At 41.2% G+C, this 20,504-nt stretch overlaps 1 protein-coding gene across 1 annotated transcript in view; it reads right to left on the bottom strand.

Annotated features, from left to right (window-relative positions):
* ZNHIT6 (zinc finger HIT-type containing 6) overlaps positions 1 to 19,823 on the bottom strand; it is a 39,638-nt gene extending 19,815 nt beyond the window's left edge. The window contains exons 1-8 of the mRNA XM_081008812.1: positions 19,668 to 19,823; positions 17,399 to 17,464; positions 17,197 to 17,303; positions 15,763 to 15,848; positions 11,869 to 11,972; positions 5,704 to 5,772; positions 4,839 to 4,919; positions 4,567 to 4,647 (exon numbers count right to left, since the gene is read on the bottom strand). Coding sequence (XP_080864938.1) covers positions 4,567 to 4,647; positions 4,839 to 4,919; positions 5,704 to 5,772; positions 11,869 to 11,972; positions 15,763 to 15,848; positions 17,197 to 17,303; positions 17,399 to 17,464; positions 19,668 to 19,735 — 662 coding nt within the window. The 5' untranslated portion in view covers positions 19,736 to 19,823. The remainder of the gene's footprint in view (positions 1 to 4,566; positions 4,648 to 4,838; positions 4,920 to 5,703; positions 5,773 to 11,868; positions 11,973 to 15,762; positions 15,849 to 17,196; positions 17,304 to 17,398; positions 17,465 to 19,667) is intronic.
* Positions 19,824 to 20,504: the final 681 nt, after the last annotated feature.

Below are 20,504 nucleotides of genomic sequence, written 5' to 3' on the forward strand. Positions count from 1 at the left end.
GCAACTAGACCTGGAACAGAGCCAGTGTTGATCTACTAGCCAATTCGCTAAAGGTTGGCCAGGTTTTCGATACAATGACACAAGCCACCCTTGCTAACATACTACAGTGGTACCTTGGGTAACATACGCTTCAGGTTACAGACTCCGCTCACCCAGAAATAGTACCTCGGGTTAAGAACTTTGCTTCAGGATGAGAACAGAAATCGCGCAGCGGCGGCGCAGCAGGAGGAGGAGGCCCCATTAGCTAAAGTGGTGCTTCAGGATAAGAACAGTTTCAGGTTAAGAACAGACCTCCAGAACGAATTAAGTTCTTAACCCGAGGTACCACTGTATTCATGGTTATTTCAAAGTGTATTTAATGTAAGCAGGAGTTTTCTTACTAAGCATATGAGACAAAGCCAGCTTGTTTTTCAGCAGAATGTAAATACCCAAAGGAAACTGACACAACATGAGAAACAAAAGCAGATTCTACAGCAAAGACTCTTAAGGTATGCTTTTAGGTATGCAAAGCTTTGTCAAGATCACACAAAAATGACGTACTTAAAGAGTAATTCGTTTCACCAAAAGTTTACTTTCCCTTGGAACAGTGGTGAGGGAACAGGAGGTAGAAAGCTTCTCAAGAACTCTCCTCATAGACCACAAGTTTTCTAAGCCACAGCTATAAACTAAGCTGTTATGCTTGGATGAAGTTCAACAGATCATGGTTACATTTTTAAAAGCAAATGTTTTTGTCGAGGACTGTCCACTTGATTACAGCTACTGGGTCTATAATCCATGCAAGTGCTAAAATGAATGGTAGCAAGTTGCAATCCTTAAAATACTTGCTTTCCATCCCTGGTTTCTGCAGCTGCAAAAGAACTGGAAGTGTGCATTTCAGTGTACCCGATTCTTTCTCCTTCACAGCAGCCACTTCAAGTTTTGAGCCATGGCTTTAACTTTCCCATGCCTAACTTCTTATGACACCAAGCCTGGGAAATGTGGGCGTGGCTCACCCAAAACAGCCTGACAGGCCTATCTCCATGGCCTTATGGGCCTAAATTTGGCCCACAGTCTGGAAGATCCCCATCAATGCCATAAAAATAGTTAGCCACTTTTAAGTTATATAGGAAAATAGCACTGATAGAACTTAAGGCACTGACAAAACCGAAAGGTAACCATCATCTTTACATATCCTTAAACTGAACTAGGAAATGTCTATTTGGGCACAAAAACGGATATCACACAGCTGAAATAAGCATCCGTTCTGAAAGTAAAACTTAAGACTGACGTTTTGTTGCAGATTTCCCATAAGGAGAAGGACTATACTACCTCAACAAAGAACAAAGACTTCAAACAAAGAGAGCATTAAGCACAAAAGTCTTACAAGACTCACTTGCAGTCTGTCTCTTTCCCACACTATGCTTGAAACAAGTCGCCAAATACATCTGCTCTACCACTAGCTTTAAAGAAAGTAAGGTCACCTTGAGATATCTTGATTGGTACACAATGGCCTGGTTCGCGCATGAACCATGGTTTATTGCTTTAGCACCATGTGCCTCAATAAGCCCAAATGAAGCATTGCATTTGCTGCTCCCCTGCAGCTAAGAGGCTGAGTGATGCTTTGTTCAGTTTCAGTTTTACTGTATTATCATTACATTTAAGCCTGGGATCCAAGTTTAAAACAAATTCTAGTATATTTTGTAACAAGTCAACATCAGACATGGGTTATGAAACCTTGGTTCAAATACAGTGGTACCTCAGTTTACGAACTTAATCCGTTCCGGAAGTCTTCTTAAACCGAAACCGTTCTTAAACCGAGGCGCGCTTTCCCTAATGAGGCCTCCCGCCACCAGTACCTTTCCACCATTCGGATTCCATTCTTAGACCGAGGTAAAGTTCGCAAACTGGGACACTACTTTGGATTTTGCGGAGTTCATAAACTGAATCGTTCGTAAACTGAATCGTTCGTAAACAGGACTGTTCTTAAACCGAGGTATGACTGTATAATGTTAAGACCAGATTCATAAAAATTAAATTCAGTGCAATAGGAGCAGGAGGAGGATATGCATAAGCCCACAGCTTCACTTGGGCCAGACTTGTTCAAGCCTGCCCACAGTGCTAAAAACATGGTTTAGCATTATATGTGAACCAGGCCAATTAGTGCTTTCGATATGCAACCATCAAAGTAGATTCTGCAACAAAAGAAAAGTATGTAAGGTGGAATTTAATGGATGTTGCTCTGCTGAAGAAAGACATCTATCAGCAGAACGGACAAAGAGACACTTTTCAGCAACTCTGCACTGAAGGGTTAGAGAACCGTCCTGAGGAAGGCTGCAGAAGAGAAGATGAATGGCTGAAAATTGCTTCCTTCCCTATTCTGCTGATGTATGCCTTCTACCAGTGAAGTTACACCCACTGAATTCCCATATGCTCCGATACTAGCTTTCAGGCTGGAGTCTACTACACTGGGATCAGCAGAAGTACAGCACTAAACCAGCAGTCAATTGATGGGGTCCCCACCATACAAGGAGCAAATCCCTAGAACAGTGTTTAGGTCCTAAGAACATAAAGCAGAGACTCTTCACAAAAGAAAAACTATATATTATTAATGGCTAGCGCAGGTGTCACGCTAGTCAACTGTTTAAGGATCTAGCACAGGACACGTGGTTTAACATCTGCACTGATATTAACCAGACTTAACTGTACCCTCGAGACACACCTAACTGAGCATTTGAAGCCAGGTAATGCTGGCTTTCTATGAGAAATAGCTCAAGGGAAAAGCTGTCCTGCAATAAAACTTTGTCACATTCAAGTGTCAGAAAGCCATACCAGTCATTCATGAATTATCACCAGGGTAGTGTTATACTTTGAATTAAAACAATTAATTAAGTATCTCAAACACTCATTGTGTCAATTAATATCAACTTCTTTGGTTACAAAGACTTGTCTGACCACTCTCCTGGGAAAAGGAGAAGGTGAACTTCCCTAACCAGATTGTATAATTTGGCAGCAGTTTCTTTCCTTCCTTTACTGGAAAAAGCAATATCCCCTACTGCATGAAGTCATTCTGAAGGCATCCCAAACATAAAGCACTAGACAAAGTTATTAATTTATTCTGAAGAGGACAAATAGATATTTCTAAAAGGAACGCAATGAACTGCAAAAAAACCCCATTCAGTATGCATCAGCTAAGCCTCACTTGGAACTGACTGCCCCCCAAAACAACAGAAAAAGAAGAATAAAATCACCTACTGTGTTACCAGATGGCAAATTTGTTTTAGAAATTTATCCAGATTTTGATCATTGGCTTTTGCATCCTACTCAGAGGGAGAGTCTAGAATTTAGAATATATAGCAAGCCTGATGTTGTTGTTTTTTACGCCATAGTATTTCTTTACTGATACCTAGCTGTTATCACCCTGAACACCTATATCTGATTTGTACAATATGATTGCATTATCGGCATTTCAGATATTATATTTTTGGAATTCTGGGTAACACACAATTCAGATACCCTCACAGAACTGGAGCCAGTCAAGATTACGCAGAAGCAGATCCTAATGCTTTCAATGGAACTTACTCTAAAGTAAGGGCAACACTATATAACCATTTCCTAACCTCTCTGAGTAATTTACAATCCCGTCTTTCTTCTCCTTTTCACATTCCACCCTCTCTTTTGCCTGGGACTTAATTAGTTCAGCTCCCGTGCTGCACCTGTTGTTTCTGAGGTAGGCGAGTCTATTTATGGACTTCCTTTGTGGATGCTGTTAAGCGTGTAGATCTGTGGATTTCTCTTTGTCACCAAACCCAGAGCAAGAAAGAAAGGTAGGACTGGAAACCTGCTTGGACTAAAAAGGACTAAAAGCCACTGAGTGGGCTGGTGCGGTAGTGGGTGATACAGGAGTGCAGATTCCCCAATCTCAGTCTACATCTACCACAGTGGCTCTCCAGGGGTTCAGAAGCCCTACCTGGAGATGCTAGGGAATGAATGCGGGCTCTTTCACACACAAAACATGTGCTGCATCACTGAGCAGCAGCTCTTCCCTAAAGTAAAGGTAAAGGTAAAGGGACCCCTGACCATTAGGTCCAGTCGTGGCCGACTCTGGGGTTGCGGCGTTCATCTCACTTTACTGGCCAAGGGAGCCAGTGTACAGCTTCCGGGTCATGTAGCCAGCATGACTAAGCCACTTCTGGCGAACCAGAGCAGCACACGGAAACGCCATTTACATTCCCGCCGGAGCGGTACCTATTTATCTACTTGCACTTTGATGTGCTTTCGAACTGCTAAGTTGGCAGGAGCTGGGACCGAGCAACGGGAGCTCACCCTGTCACGGGGATTCGAACCGCCGACCTTCTGATCAGCAAGCCCTAGGCTCTGTGGTTTAACCCACAGCGCCACTCGCGTCCGTAAAGTACCACAAGTGAAAAGAAAGTAACTGTGTTCTTCCATGCATGTCTTGCGTTTTGGACCTAAGGGACAACATTTCGCTCCACATTCTTCTAAGCTGGCCATTTTATAGCTGCCTTACTACTCAAAAGGTATATGGAGATACAGAGTTTGCTGATTTGTAAAACAAAAATCTCTTACCTGATGGAGTTTTGTGGTCTGTTTTCCACTTTCATTAAAATTCGTATGTCTGACTGAGGGGACATTGCATAGGTTTTTAATCTGAAATGAAAGGCATAACATTAGATAAACCTTGCCACATAACAAGAAATCTTTCATTCAAAACAAACCAGACCAAGTAATGTGCTTGTTGAGTGTAAGCCATGATGTATCACAAGACTGCCCAATATGCTTTAATGACTGATTTGTATCTCAACAGAACGTTAGGATGCTAAATATTTAGAAGCACGTACCTTTGATGAATGACAGGATCAGACTCTTGAGGATCAACATACCGCTTTAGAATGTCATACAGTGGCTTATCATCTGCGACCCTTTACACAAAAAGACAAAAGTGTATCAATCATGAAGCTTAATACTGGCAAGAACTAGAATAATCAGGTCAACATGTGTGAAACAGTAGTTATATAAGCCCCAGTGTCAGAGCTGTGGAAAAGGCTATAGCACAACAGCACATTCAAGAAGAAAAGAGGACCTGACTTCTCTGACACTGGTCCAAGAATACCAAGGGCCTTTGAGGAAAGGTTTTCCTGTTCTAAATGTCTCATTTCCATAATACAGAGATGAGCTGGTGCTTTAATTTTAAAGAAATCTTCCATATCTTTCAATCTGTTCTATGGGAAGACAAGCTTTCTCCCACCTTTTCTAGATAAGAAATTATAGCTGGGAGAGTGCCTAACTGAGCAATGGTAGTCACCAAGCAAGATACAAAGTGGATGATAATAATTCAAGAAACATCTATGTGTTGCAACAGGGTCGGCAAAGACCATATAATGATCAGACCTGCCCTTGACTGCATGGTGAATGAATAAATAAAACCTAAAAACTATGGAACACATTCAGTTTTATAACAGATCAGTTACAACTCTCAGTAGTAAAGATGGACATTTTAAAACAATAGGTTTTAAACCAAACCACAGAAACAGTATTTTTAAAAACAAGATTTAAATTTTATGCTATGAATTCAGTTTATTGTTTAGCCAAGAAGGCTGCAATAATCATTTTTATGAAACAAAAAGCAAAACAAGCTGTGATACAATACAACAGTAGTGGTTTACATTTCATGGTAAGCAGAGGCTAACAAAAACATTTGGGTACCTTTTTTCTGTGAATTTAGCATGACTATGAGGAAATAGAAGCTTCAAGTGCCAGTAGAACTTTTGTTCCCTGAAACAAAACCAGCACAGACTATTAATACTTCATTGTGTAAACTATTAATCACAAATGCAATTGCCTGAGCTCTGTGGCAGAGTCCAAAATAAACAAGGTGGTAGGAAAAGGTAGATCAATATCATCACGAAAGGATTGTTCACATGATCACTTATGCAGGTAACAAACTTCTTAAAATCACTTCCACCTTGGGTTGTTTATACAAGTCAATTCAACCCAACATTGAACAGAACTAATGACTACTGCATCACTCAAAGCACAATGGTGCCTTTACATTCTGTATAGCTTAAAATGTATGAACTGCTGCTTCCCTGATATTTAAGATGTGATAATACTTCTTTTATTATACAAGGCTATATATATATAAATTCAAGTATCAAGTTTAAGAGGCTCTGATATCAGTGACTGGAAACAATGCACTGTTGCCATAGCAAAGTTACTTTGACTATTGGGCAGATAAAACATTCAGCTGAGTCCAACTTGCTACAGAAACATGCACAGTAGCAAAACAGTAGACAAATCTGTTGCTATGTACAATTAAATATTCACTTGAGATATTGTTGGATTGATCAGTATAGTAACGAGCAAAGCACTTTGCAATATTTACACAGAAAGCAAGATGCAAGTTTCGCTAGCGTGAAGATGCCATGTTTTAGAAGCTGACCAGGCAGAAAACGAGTATGCTGTAAAACATATTCTGGATGGGATTTGCAGTCCAATGATGGGATTTGGAGGTCCACAGGATAGCCACCCTTGCTGTACAAGGGATCCACTTGCTTACAGAATAAACGGCAGCTGAAAGTGGATTTCCTGAGGCTATCTGTTTTCATGTCCAGTGCCCCATTCTCTCTTACCCCTGCGGAATCTCACTGCCACGAATGTAGGAAATTTAATCTGAATTATCTTACTAGAATTCACAAGATCACAGAACAGGCTTAGCTGTAGCGCTTTGCTTTTTTTTTTTTTTTAAAGGTAAGAGTAATCAAAGGCAAGTTATGAGAAAGAAAAATGGACTAAGGTTTTGGAAACATTAACCACAAGTTATATAAACCACTTGTTGCATTGACATGGATGTCAAGTGGGGCAAAATTAAGCCAAAGTAATTATGAAAAGGTTTATTCTTCTTTAACTAGTGGTTACTTGTTTGTCCACTGGATAGGGGCCACCACATGCTAAGCTTCTGTTTTTTAGCCAGTCTAATCATGAGTCCTTGAGAGGGTCTGTCCACAAGGCTGCAAAAAATAACGCTGAGGTATGTTAAGAGCAACGGTGGAGCCACAGGCACGGGAGGACAATAGCTACTACCCAAACATAATTATACATAAATGCATTACTTCATTCTGTTCAGAACTAGACATTAAGGAGGGGAAATGAGAACCGGGATATGCAATAGCATTTTCAAACGACCCAACTGCTGCTTTAATACAGACCTTAAACTTATTTAAGAAATTTATATCCCACCTTTCTCACAGAGCCTCCAAGATGGTTTGTCCTGCACCAGTAAAATGGGGGGGGGGGGCTAGAGGAGGTCTGCAAAGGTGATGCAGCATTCATTCCTGAACCTTAATGCATGTACAGCCAGGCTTAATTCACTTTTCAGTAAATGAGGTCCCTGCAGTGTTATATATGTCTCATAAGCTTCTGTAAACAACACAGATCCAGACTAATTAAGTGATTATAGTCTCCTGTGAACGCCCGCCCCCACCTAGAAATCTCATTAAAGTACATGAATGCTGAGCCTTTTATGACACACCGACCACTGAAGCGCCAGTGTGACATAGCTGAGGTCCTAAACCACGTAAGGCACCAGAGGAGCCTCTGTTTTACTGAAGCTTAGCTAAGCATCAGTAACAACCCAGTAGAGATTTGATATATAAGCAAGAAAGTTGTGCTAACTTTCCTGCAAGCTCAACTATTTCTTGATCCCTATAATCTGTATAACAAGACAATTCACCTAGAACTGACTGAAGTCCATTTTCATGCTACACAAATGGCTTACCAGAAAGGCCTCACAAGAGCAGGAAAACTACTTTGCTAGGTGAATAATAATAATAATAATAATAATAATAATAATAATAATAATTTATACCCTGCCCATCTGGCTGGGTTTTGCCAGCCACTCTGGGCGGCTTCCAACAAAATATTAAAATACAATATTAAAAGCTTCCCTAAACAGGGCTGCCTTCATTGTCTCCAGATGTCTTCTAAAAGTCCAATAGTTGTTTATTTCTTTGAGATCTGATGAGAGGGCATTCCACAGGGCGGGTGCCACTACTGAAAAGACCCTCTGCCTGGTTCCCTGTATTTTCGCTTCTTGTATTGAGGGAACTGCCAGAAGGCCCTCTTGCTGAAGCATGATGCAGCAGATTTAAAATTTGCAAGAAGGATAATTCCAAGGCGACTAAACATGTAACAATTTAAAAACGTTCAAGATTCTTCATTGATTGAAAACAATGTCTACTATATTGGCTACATTTGCACATAAACCTTGGCTTACTACTACACACAAGCAAACTGCTCCCCGCTTCAATCCACCTGCTTTAGTGTTACATCTGAAGCACTAATCACGGGCTGCTTTGCTCCCATTACTCTCAACAAACAACGACACAATAAAGTTTGGTCTTGGCTTACTGACCATGGAAAACATCACAAACCCCTTGTCCGGATATAACATTAAGCTAGGGATCATGGTTTGCTTTCTCCCAGCACAAGCTCAAAGGAACGAAGCGAGCACAATTTTCTTGTGCGTGATAAGCCAATGTTTACAGCTTACCATGACATGCAACTGCTATTGTTCTTTCAGTTCATTTTTATGATCAGAATGGAAAAGCTACATTACTGTTCTCAATACATGGAAGACAAATAGCATTGCAGCATTTGACAGAGTACACAATTCTGACAGTCTGTCTAAACTGTATTGTTAACATGTATCTACATCAACATGAATTTTACACATCGTGCCTTGGAGCTTAATGTGGATTCTGAAACATGAGTTCAAGCATCATTGTGTCAAGACATCATGGCTTGACAACCACTGAATAATGCATTTTAAAGCTACACTTTACATGTTTTTGTTTCCCCTGATTGCTTCGCACCTGTACTGCTTGATTTACACTACATGGGTAGCATAATGAACGTGTTTTTAAATGGCTGCTGTTGATAGTATTTTGTCTGCATTCTGCTGACTGGAGGAGAAACCCAAATGAACAGAGACCATGACAATACTGGCTTACAGCTTGTGGCCAAGCTAAATCTATTTTTGTTAGAGGCGGAACAAAAATGGTTCAAAGTGTATGCAAGAAATATCAATGTACCCAATGTACCTTAATTCTAGACAAAAACATGATCTGATCTGCCTAGTCTATATGCCATACAGCTGGGGAGTGATATAATCTAAAAGGCAGGGAGGCTCTGGCCCACATGCCAAACCATCAGGCCTTCACACTTGTCCCACAAGGCCATTTTGACCAAGCCATGACAATGTGCATTACAGCTGAAGGGGCAGGTCTTAGATGCAAAGGGCTTTGCAGGCACTACCAACCAGATCACCAGAGGTTCTTGCAAGCCCCTTGAATAGCACTTCCAAAGCATCTGACAATCAGCTGAACTTGGTGCTTTGGACGTACTGCCCTAGGTGTTTTGCAAGCTTTCAGGGCAGGGGGAATGCAGTTTTTAAAAGAAGCATTTCCCCCTCTGCAGGGACTTCAAAGTGGTTTCCCCTAACCGACCATCAGTTCAAGGGATGAAAATTTAAAGTAAGCCTTTTTGAAAGACTGCTCCCAGTGCCAATCAACTGATTGCAGCTGAAAATGCATCTTCAAAGGAGGCTGGTCTAATTGACAACCAACTGACTGGGGTTTACAACTACCTCCTTTGATCCGTGTCAGGTGTCAGTTACCTGACCACATTACGATGCAGGGTGAGTGACATGCTGGCAGTCCTATGCACCTGTCAACATTGGCCCACTCTGGTGGGGAACATAAGGATCTAGCCTGCTGGCAGGTTCCAGTTCTCCACCCCGAACTAAGGCTTGGAAATATTTTATATTTTTGGCAGCCTTATGTTAAGGGGTCAACATCAGTTTTTGGAACCTCATTCTACATTTGAAAGAATATTCCCAATTTTTTTGCTACCCAAATACCAGCCAGGCACCTGCAATTTTTTCCTGCCTTGGAATGGTGACCCAAACAGAACCATACATAGTAGAGTGTCATAGTGAAGAGCGCTGGTAAAAATGTTAAGGAAACCCAGGTTCAAATCCCCACTCACCCATGAAGTTCATTAGGTGACCTTGTGCCTGTCATTATCTCTTAGCTTAACCTACCTCACTGAGTTGATGTGAGGATAAAATGGGATGGAGGAAACAGGGAGCTCCTTGCAGGAAGGGTGGGTAGCTTATTAAAAAAACAACAACTGCACATACCAATAAGTTACATGCACATCATTGTAAATTATTACTGGCCAAATGGTTTTCTGGATTTACTTAGGGTAAAATTGCTGCAAGCTAAAAGGTTGTCAGACTTAATAATTATTTGAGTCCTGTTGCTAGGAAGAAAAGATGCAGCATTGTATTTTTTGGAAGAAAGAAAAAATGCATTTGCTTTGCAAAGCTGCATACAGGCACTATCTTTTATATCCTAGACGTAAGTGTTAGGTAACTTTTTTGCAAATTCCTGTGATACTTTGCTGCTTAGTTCAGAAAATACATGCTCAATAGAGAACTATTTGGGCTGGTTTCATAATTACTCCTTGCAAGCACATCAGTGTTGGAGAATCTGTTTGCTAATATGCTGCAAGAGAGACATCTACTGGTTTATAGTGAAACGTCACATTTCCGCTCCATCACTATCTGTCAATGAGAGTTGATTTTATAGTGTTCCTTCCAAGTTATTACTCTAGGGCTTCTCACCTTCCATTTCTATCATTGTTTTCTGAGGACTTTCTGTTTGCCAGAAACAAAAACAATTCCTTTGGCATAAACCACACACATAAACAAGTGATCCATAAGTACCTGGTCACTAGTAAACAGAAAGCCTCTACCTACCACTAACAGAAACACAAGTGGATTCATTAAATGGTCCCAAAATTCTTGATTGCCCCATACAGAACAAAACAAAAATATTGCAAAGTAAAGGACATCTGAAGCCACGTCCCAGAGATTAAGAGCCTCATGCTCTACCAACTGTAGGTGCATTATGTTACTGAAAGTATATTTCTAATTTCACTTGACAATTAACATGCTGCCCAATTCACATCCTTTTGAAAAATCCCAGTATTTCCTAAAATGTGCATTGTAGTTCAGAAATACTATGGGATGGAATTCAATGTTCAACTTCAGCTTGCAGATGGAATGAGCCCCCCTCTCCCCTCCCCAGGCACACTGTTAGTGCAGGGTTCTTTGGACATCCCCTGGAGCCAACTGCAAGGGAGGAGAGAAAGTGGGTGGGGAGTCCCATTGTGCAAGCAGAAGTCTTTGTCCCGGGCTTAAGTTGATGGGGTTACTTAGGTGAATCCTACCCTATATTCTCCCAAAAAGAAGAAATGCAAGTTATTTTCTACTCCCTCTGTCAAAATTTTGCTTCATCAAATATTCATTAGAATGTACGGAAACTGTTTGGTGAACATATTGCATTAATGTCAACTATATTGTTTATATAACCTAAATACCCATCAAGGGATTGTTCCTATTGTCCAACTATCACCATGGCATAAGTTTAGCACACAGTAAAGGAATTAATTAAAGAAAAAAATCTTGAAAATACCACGGGCTAAAATCAAGCACAAAGCTAAGCATATACAAGCCTTTTTATTTCAGTGGGCTTAATACTAAATTGTGACATATGGGCTTAAATTTAATGCATGAGAATGGCATTTAGAAAAGGTCTCTATAACTTGGGACTTTTCAACTTAGCACAGTCCAAACCTATTTTTGAAGTCTTAGCAAACCTTGACCAAAAAACAGGTATCACTGAGTTTCTGGTCAAGTCACCTTTTCTGGCTGACGGGCTAGCTTTAACTTAGTGGGCCATAAGTTATTCAGAATGACAACTTTTGATGACATTATCCCCATAGTAATATTAACTAGAAACTTACTTGTTGTTAAAGAACGTAGAATTCTCTCGTCTCTTTGTGAATCCAATTGGCAAAGTTCGTAGGCAGATGTCGAACCTTCGAGCTCGGTTTCTCAAAAAATTCACCTGATTGAGTGTTTCAAAAGACAGAAAAAATAATTGCTGACAATTTCAAAGTCCAGGCTAATGGTCTTGCTTTTATGCAATGCTAAGCCATGGTTTAGTAAGTGTTACAAGAATGAGCTGCAGTAAGCTTTGCACTTGCATGCTGTGACCATAAGGAGAAGTTTGGAAACTGCTGCTTTGGTTTTTGATTTACTGTTGCTCGTTGAGATACCTGAACATGGATGAAACATAGCTTATTGTAATGATTGTTTACTGAAACAACCCAAATGCAAACCAGTTTATGAAGCTGGCTTGTTTCAACAAAGCATAGTTAAGATTAACCACAGTTTATCTAGGTTTGCATATCTGTAGTTAATTTAAAACAGAAGGGGAAACTTCTGGTCTCCTCCTTACAGATATACCAAAGGAAGAGAGGGTGGAATGTTTGAGTCTAACGCCCAATGCAGCTTGTTTGTGAAACACTAAACTGTGGTTTAACATTACATCCAAACACAGCCAATGAAAGAGAGCAGTGGCGAAAGAGCTGAGTGAGAGGCAAGTACAATTTCTACCTGAGGACCTAAACCCTCCTGGCTCAGATAGGTGTTGGGCTTAATTTTCAGGAGTTAATATTATTATTGATTTATACAGTGGTACCTCGGGTTAAGTACTTAATTCGTTCCGGAGATCCGTTCTTAACTTGAAACTGTTCTTAACCTGAAGCACCACTTTAGCTAATGGGGCCTCCTGCTGCCGCCGCACCGCCGGAGCACGATTTCTGTTCTCATCCTGAAGCAAAGTTCTTAACCCGAGATACTATTTCTGGGTTAGTGGAGTCTGTAACCTGAAGCGTATGTAACCCGAGGTACCACTGTACTATTTTAGTATAGTAGTCTTTACAGAGATCAGATAAATAACCAAAAGTTCAATTCACAAGCTACACAAGTAGTTGCTCTCATTAATGGCTTAATATAAAACATATATATAGCTGGAAGTAAATCCCATCAATTTCATTTGGATTTATGTCTCAGTAAGATGTAACTAAAAGCATAATTATACTTAAAGCTGTAGTTTAAAGGCCTATCAATGTACATTTTTAGTAGCACATAAATGCCATTATTTGATGAAGAACTATTTATGTATTACTGTATAAATAATACATCAGAACTCTAAAACAAATTTCACCCATGCTGTCCCCTTAAGATTCAGAAGATGTTTGATTGGTTTTATACACAACTAAAATAAAAACTATTACTTCTGCATTAATAATCCAGACCACGATATGAGATCCTCCTGCTTTAAATTCAGATACCAACAACCACATATTACAGCCTCCAGGTCTTACCACAACTCTGAAGACATTTGCTAAGGTGTGCATGCATATATACATTCTATATGTTATAATTTTGTTACCAGCAACAATTCTATAGTGTATATTGGTGTACAAAATGCTTCTCTCATAGCACCACAAATTCTTAAGTGTACAGCCAGGTTGAGAGTGGCAAGTTGCCAATTTCCCTCCCTTTGCAGGGTTCTTCTTCCTTAACAGTAACCCAGCAGGAAGTAATTCAACAGGTGGCATTTCCCATCACGGCGTATTTGTGCTAGAAAGTAATCTACCTGTGTGACCAAATGGAGAGAGGGAAAGAGAGAGAGGAAATACTTTTTCTCACCTTGGCTCAGTGACACCCTCTCACAGATGAGTGGGCAGAGAAGATAGGCAATTTCTAAATTGGGTAAATGTTTTCCGCTGGCATCACCTTTGAATCCCACTCCCATATTTCTCATGTGAGGAACAGAAATTTAAATGCCCATGTTTATTAGTAAACCGTTACAGGAAGCACAGTAAAGCAGTCTTCTGTGGTGTCAAAGGTTGCAGACATTCTGCAGTGTTCCTGGATATTACTCACTATATTCAACACTTGGGCCCATTAATAACTAAAACTCTATTCCACAATGCACAGTATATGCACTCTATAACAGCTACAATAATGATATGGTACTGCAAATCACGTACTGCAAATACAATGCTAAGTAGTAATGTGATTTTGTTAAAGCAAAAACAAGCACCCAGGAACACACCTAAGCTTATGTGTTACATGTGTTCTATTTCTTTTCAGATACTGTATATTTTAATCACCTTCTGCATATTTTTAAAGACTTGTCTTTAGCAATAATTTTAATGTTTCATATTTATGTAAGCCACATATACCAATCTAGTGGTATATAAGTTCTGTTAAATAAAAATAAACAAATAAAAATGTTCCGACCCTCTAGCAACCAAGAGGCTGAGATGAGATTCTTTCACGTTGCAGTTTCACGGGATAGAAACCTGAGCACATTCCTTCTAAATGAGTAAAGAAAGTTTTTACCAAAATTGTTCCTGCGCTCTTTTAGACCCATGAAACTCAGTTCCCTGATCCAACCCATAAAATTTAGACATTATCAAGCTATCAGGACATAATGTAATAAGCTGGATTGGATCTTGTTCCCGCTAATACAGGCAAATGCTGTAGTTTCGTTCCTCAAATTCTTTTCAATCTGACTTGAAGGACAAATATTTTAAAACTGCTATTAAAAAGAGTTATTAGTGCTGTTTCTGAAAGCACAAGACTGAGATGATCTTGATAGTGGAGTTAGCGTGGCATTACTCACTAAATGTGTTATCTCTGGAGGAAAACTAAGTGTGAACAACACAATCTCTCATTGTATCATACACTGCAACCTTTAAGTGTCAAAAGGAACTAAATGAATAATGTCATTAGATTACATTATAATGTCCAAAGGCTGCCCTCCACTTTGAGGGTAGATGGATGTACCGTATGTATCACACTCCCCAAACCTGCACATTTGTCCTTGTCAACCACAGGCCATCTATATTTGGCCAACCCAGGTGCACAGCTCATTTTGGACCAGTCTCCAAAGGAGGTTTCATTGGGGCTACTTTGCTGCTGCAGAGATCCAGATGGGGAGGCAGGCTTGGGAAGAGATGGAAAGTGAACAGTCCCCCAAACCCCTACTAAACTTAATGTAACTTACCAAGGTGGACAGGGGAGGGGGCGGAATGGAAGAAGCCACTGTTCTACAAAAGTTGGCTTGAGATGCCATTCTATCTGGCCAATTTCTCCAACCTTTTAAAATACAGCAAGATCTGGAGGACAACACCTTGGCTACTACGGGGGGGCGGGGAGAGCATGTTGACACACAGAAAAGCAGCCAAACTGTCTGACTACAAACAAAATTAAGCCCTGTCACCAATTAGTATCGTTACGTTTACAAATGACTAAATTCAGAAGAGATGGGTTTTTAAAAAACGCATCCTCTGAGTTAATGAGGTTTTGTTTCTTTACTTTGCTTTTAGAAAATCTGCTACCAATAGGGGTGACTGAAAGTGAAGAAGCAATGGGGAAAGGGGGCACTTAAATCTTTTCCCCATTCATTTCTCTGCTCAAAACAGCTGGATATCATTTTTGTTGTTCTTGTGGGTTTTTAAATGAACACAAACCTTTGGACACATCAGGTGTGTGTGTGTTAAATACACACATTTGTGTATAATTTGTACTTAAGTGATTTTCTTTGACAAATTTCTTTAAAGCATTAACCTTCAATTAGAGGGATCACTTTTTGAATCTGGTTCAGTATGTTTCTCAGTTTGAAGGATAATAAGCAACTACTGTGACTGAATCAAATTCTTCCTTCCACCCCCATCTGGTATTTGTCATTTAAGTTTCTAATACCACCCTTTTGTTTTTAAAAAAGGCAATGAACATTTGTTTTCTGTAGTATGCTCAAGGGAGCTACAAAGACTTACAAATTTATTGCTTTTTGGTCTATGTGAAGTGTCGTCTCGAGCAGCGCCATCAGCCGTTCTTCCGACATCTTCCAGAAACCTGTAATCTGAAATTGAGAAGGGCAACGGGGGAAAGGCTCAAATGAAATTAGCTCCCAATACCCTTTACAACGTGTTTCTTAAGGGATCGTATGAAAGTGATGGGTTTTAGCATAAGTTCACAGCAAATAAGAGAGGGTGTGCATTGAAAATTTGTCATTTGTTTGCTGTGCTTTCTAAAGCTTAAATATGTGATATTATTGATGGGGTTTTAAAAATGTGAACCACCATATCTGAAGCAGCAAGGCAGGACAAAAATGTTTTAAATGAAATAAATGCCTGTGCTAATACCATGCTAACTACTTACCTATTGTGCATTACTCACTTGCTTCATACAGGGCCAGATTTCTCTAAGGTGGACAAAGTTTGTAGGGTAGCAAGGAGCAGAAGGACCTGTTTTCTTTCATTCACCCCACAAGCTGTATTTAATGTGCCATGTAACAGCTTTGTGCAACTATACATTTGCTGATGGTGGCTATACTTAGGCTGCAGTCCTAAACCGTGAGTTCAAAGCAACTTATTTATATGTAAACACACTAAGGATTGCATTATTACTTCAGTAGTGCCACCCAAGGCCTTGTGCCTGCTGGCAATGCAGATAGGAAACTCCAGCGCTATATACCGTATTTTTGCACCATAAGACGCACCTAGTTTTTAGAGGAGGAAAACAAGAAAAAAAATATTCTGAACGAAACAGTGGATGTATGATTTTTGTGGTTCATGCTGTGGCCACAGACATGTGATCTGGTGGTGAATTTGGGGCGACCCAATGTAAAAATCCTGATAATCCACGGGCTTTTACCTCCCCACTCCCAGGCAGCCTCAGCTAGCATCCCTTTTCTCTCTTCTGATCCCACCGATCAGCTGTTTCCTTTCAACACTCCCTTCCCTCTTGTTTGCCTTAGTGTCTTTTCCTTAGCTGGAGAAGTTTTTTGCTCCTCCTTTTCTTCTAATTTCTCTCCTTATTGCTTTAGTTTTCCTGTTTCCCACCTTTGCAAGTTTGCTGTCTTTACCTCCCCCCTCCCAGGCAGCCTCCTTTATCTCTAGCGTCCCTTATCTCTCTCCCTGGCAAACGATCAGCGGCTTTGTTTCAACACCCACTTCCCTCTTTCAAAAAAAAAAAAAAAGGCATGCACTGCTTTTTGCCCCTGGGCAATTCGGCTCCAGGGACCACACATTCGCTCAGACATTTTCCCTTACTTTTTAGGAAGAAAAAAGTGTGTCTTATGGAGCGAAAAATACGGCAATGGTAGGTATAGAACACTGTAGGTGTAGAACACTGCCTCCTCCATACCCACCCATTGCAATAACACCCTGGGGCTTTAGAACAATTGAGATTTTTAAAGACTCTCTTACCACTTAGAAGATTTAAATCACTGAACTCATTTATGGAAACAAATGCTGTCTTTTCTCTTACTCCATTACAACTGAATGCAGTCTTATGTTGCTTCACGCAAGCCAAACTGAAAGCACACAGAGAAAGCAAAGCAATCTTGTCACTCTCTTTTCAGTACATAAGAAAAATATAAGCAAGGGATGCCCATCAGTTTATATCTACCTGCATGAGTATTTCATACAACGGGGGCATCGATATTTTGCTTCTTCTGTATTGCAGATTTCACAACTGAAAGGAGAGAAAAATGAAGGGGCATCTTTACATTGGAACAACATGGGTGAGTGCTAAAGCACCATTTTGAGTAAGCGTCCCTTCATGCTAATAAGCAGTAAAAGCAATAGATGTATTTGGTAAGTGTGTGTGTGTGTGTGTGTGTGTGTGTGTACACACAGTGGTACCTCGGGTTACAGACGCTTCAGGTTGCAGACTCCGCTAACCCAGAAATAGTACCTCAGGTTAAGAACTTTGCTTTAGGATGAGAACAGAAATTGGGTGGCGGCAGCAGGAGGCCCCATTATCTAAAGTGGTACCTCAGGTTAAGAACAGTTTCAGGTTACGAATTGACCTCCAGAACGAATTAAGTTCTTAACCCAAGGTACCATTGTGTGTGTGTGTGTGTGTGTGTGTGTGTGTATCCAGAATGTTTTTGTTGCATACAAATAGTATTTAAGAACCCATCTTATATTAGTGGCCTAGAACATCTCTCAATAACAAGGATTAAGTAGTATTGATATGCTTCCAGCAAAAGGCTCTGGGATTCAGACACAAGTAATATGAGTAACTCAGAGCCTTCAGTCAGAAACAACAAAACATGAACTAACGCTCCTCTAATGAGCTGCCACTATTCTGAAAAGGTTGGACAGGTATTTCCCCAACACCAAGCTTGCACTTGCTTTTTACTTCTCCTCTTCTATTCATTAGCAAGTGATCTTCCTGCCCAATGATGGATGATGGTAACATCTTAATAGCAAAGTCAATGATTTTATATCAGAGTTCCTATTTTAGTGGGGGGGAAAGTTTGATCAGAGCATGTGTGTTCTGAAATGAATCCTTTGGGTAGAGAATGTGCCCGATCACAAGAAGTATCTATGATCCACAAAGTTCTTCACATACTCCCATCAGAGCACAATGACCTTATTTACGCGCAGTCATCTCAACTTCTGGTTTAACTGCTGTCCCTCTTTTTCTTGCAAAAACATTTTTAGAAATTAAATTTAAAAGCTAGGTCAGACTGACCCAGGCTATGGTTTAAAACAGTAAATTCGAGGAAATGGTTTACAGATCAGCCAAAAGGCAACAGTGAGCTAATAACTCTGGGGCTATGGTTTGGGGCTGCCATTTTTTTCCTCTCCTGACAGAGAAAAAAGACTTAAGTGTCTTAGTTAGTGCTGTCTACTTTATTGTACTCGATATGGAACAAGTCAAAATACACAAAAATCACGCATTGTTTGAGCATAGATCATGCATTGTTTGAGCATAGACCACCTCAGAAACAATGGTGGTTTCACCCCAGGGCCTTGCGGGACCGGGGCCAATACAGCTTGGGTCTTCCTTCCACATGCCAGGCACTGGTGGCAGAGGGAGTCAGGCTCAGACAAGCCCTATACCTTTGATATACTTACCGCCAGGAGAAAATGCCACCACGCTCTGACCCTCAAACCGGTCCTGGGCGATGTATCGTTACATCGTACACATTTAATAAATAAGTAACAAATAAGGTGTTGTTTTTTTAAATCCATATTAAGAAAGGCGTGGGCTATCTGGTAATGGTAAAGGGACGCCTGACCATGAGGTCCAGTCGTGGCCGACTCTGGGGTTGCGGCGCTCATCTCACTTTACTGGCCGAGGGAGCCGTCCTACAGCTTCCGCGTCATGTGGCCAGCATGACTAAGCCACTTCTGGCAAACCAGAGCAGCGCACGGCTATTTGGTATCCCTTTTAAAATAAGTTGCCTTGACCCAAAGTGAAGAGAAAAGCTAATTTAGCCCCAGATTATCTTCCACAGAAGAAAACTTCTGGAAAACTACAATCCGCTGCCTGCAAGGACATCACAACATATTGCCCCTGCCCCCACATAATAATAATAATATAGATGATAAATTTTATTTTATTATACACACACTACTACTACTACTAATAATAATAATAATAACGCTGCTCCTTAAATATTATCCTGTTAACTTTGCTCGCCTTCCGGTCCTTCCAGACACGTTTCTCTCAACGCCGCGAGGAACCCTCTGGCTTTGCGCGCGCGCCCCGCGTCGCCTCCAGGGTGCGCGTGTGAATGTGTGGGCACGTGTGTCGGACTCCCCCCCCCCTTTCCCGCTTTCCTCCCGCCTCCCAAGCCAACCTAATATTAATAACTCTGGGGCAGGAGGGCAGTGGGGAAAGAGGCCAAGGAGACATTCCTCCCCGCCTCGCACACACACACCTTCGCAGCGACATCTTCCGCCTCGCGCTCCCTTCGCTCTCTGCCGCCGCCGCCGCCGCCGCCGCCATGCTCAGCAAACGGCTTGCCCGTCGAGGTGGCTCCCCTTCCTCTTTTTCGAAGTCCTAGACAGTCGCCTCGCCTCGGCGGCGCGCGGGGGAAAGGGAGGCTGCTGACCCCTGGCGGGAGCTCGGGGAAGTGCAGCGAAAAGGATGCCTTCGAGGTTGGGCAGTGGTGGGAGGAGGAGGCAGGGAGCATCCTCGTTCCGCGGGGCTAAAGCGCCAGCCTTAGGAATGCTGTGCGCAGTTTGGAGGAGCGCAGTCCCGCGCGCAGGCGGATCCCCAAACTTTCCCCGTTTGAAAACGGCTGAGGGGAGCTTGGCTGACCCATTTGAATTGGTATTTCGGTGGTTTCTTCCCCCCTCCCTGCCCTTGCTAGGCTGTGCCTGGTTTGGGTTTTGGTTGTTTTAAAATTGTGTTTTTTGTTGTTTTAAAATTTTCCCATGGCGCCTCCTTTCATTTATTTCTGTCACACTTCGAATTCCATAGACGGTACAAAAAATGCAACAGAAGGAAAGCAGTTAAAGCTCAGCGTTAAAATATGGGTGGGAATGGAAGTGTTTTATTATGCATTTTGTTAGGCATTTTGTGTTTTCATGTTGTGTTTTTAGGTTCCATCTTTGGAGGAAGGGCGGTGTACAAGTTTAATAAATAAAACGATATAATCAGTAATGCGGATGCACTGCACAGGCCATCTGAATGAAGCTTGTGGACCTCTGGCAGATTGTTCAGTTGGTTGGTTAAGAGGGTGATGCTGAGAAAGCCAAGGTCGCAGGTTCGA

The sequence above is a fragment of the Podarcis pityusensis genome (genome assembly GCF_964106645.2).
Source record: "Podarcis pityusensis genome assembly, chromosome: 6".
In the NCBI taxonomy this organism is placed as follows: Eukaryota; Metazoa; Chordata; class Lepidosauria; order Squamata; family Lacertidae; genus Podarcis; species Podarcis pityusensis.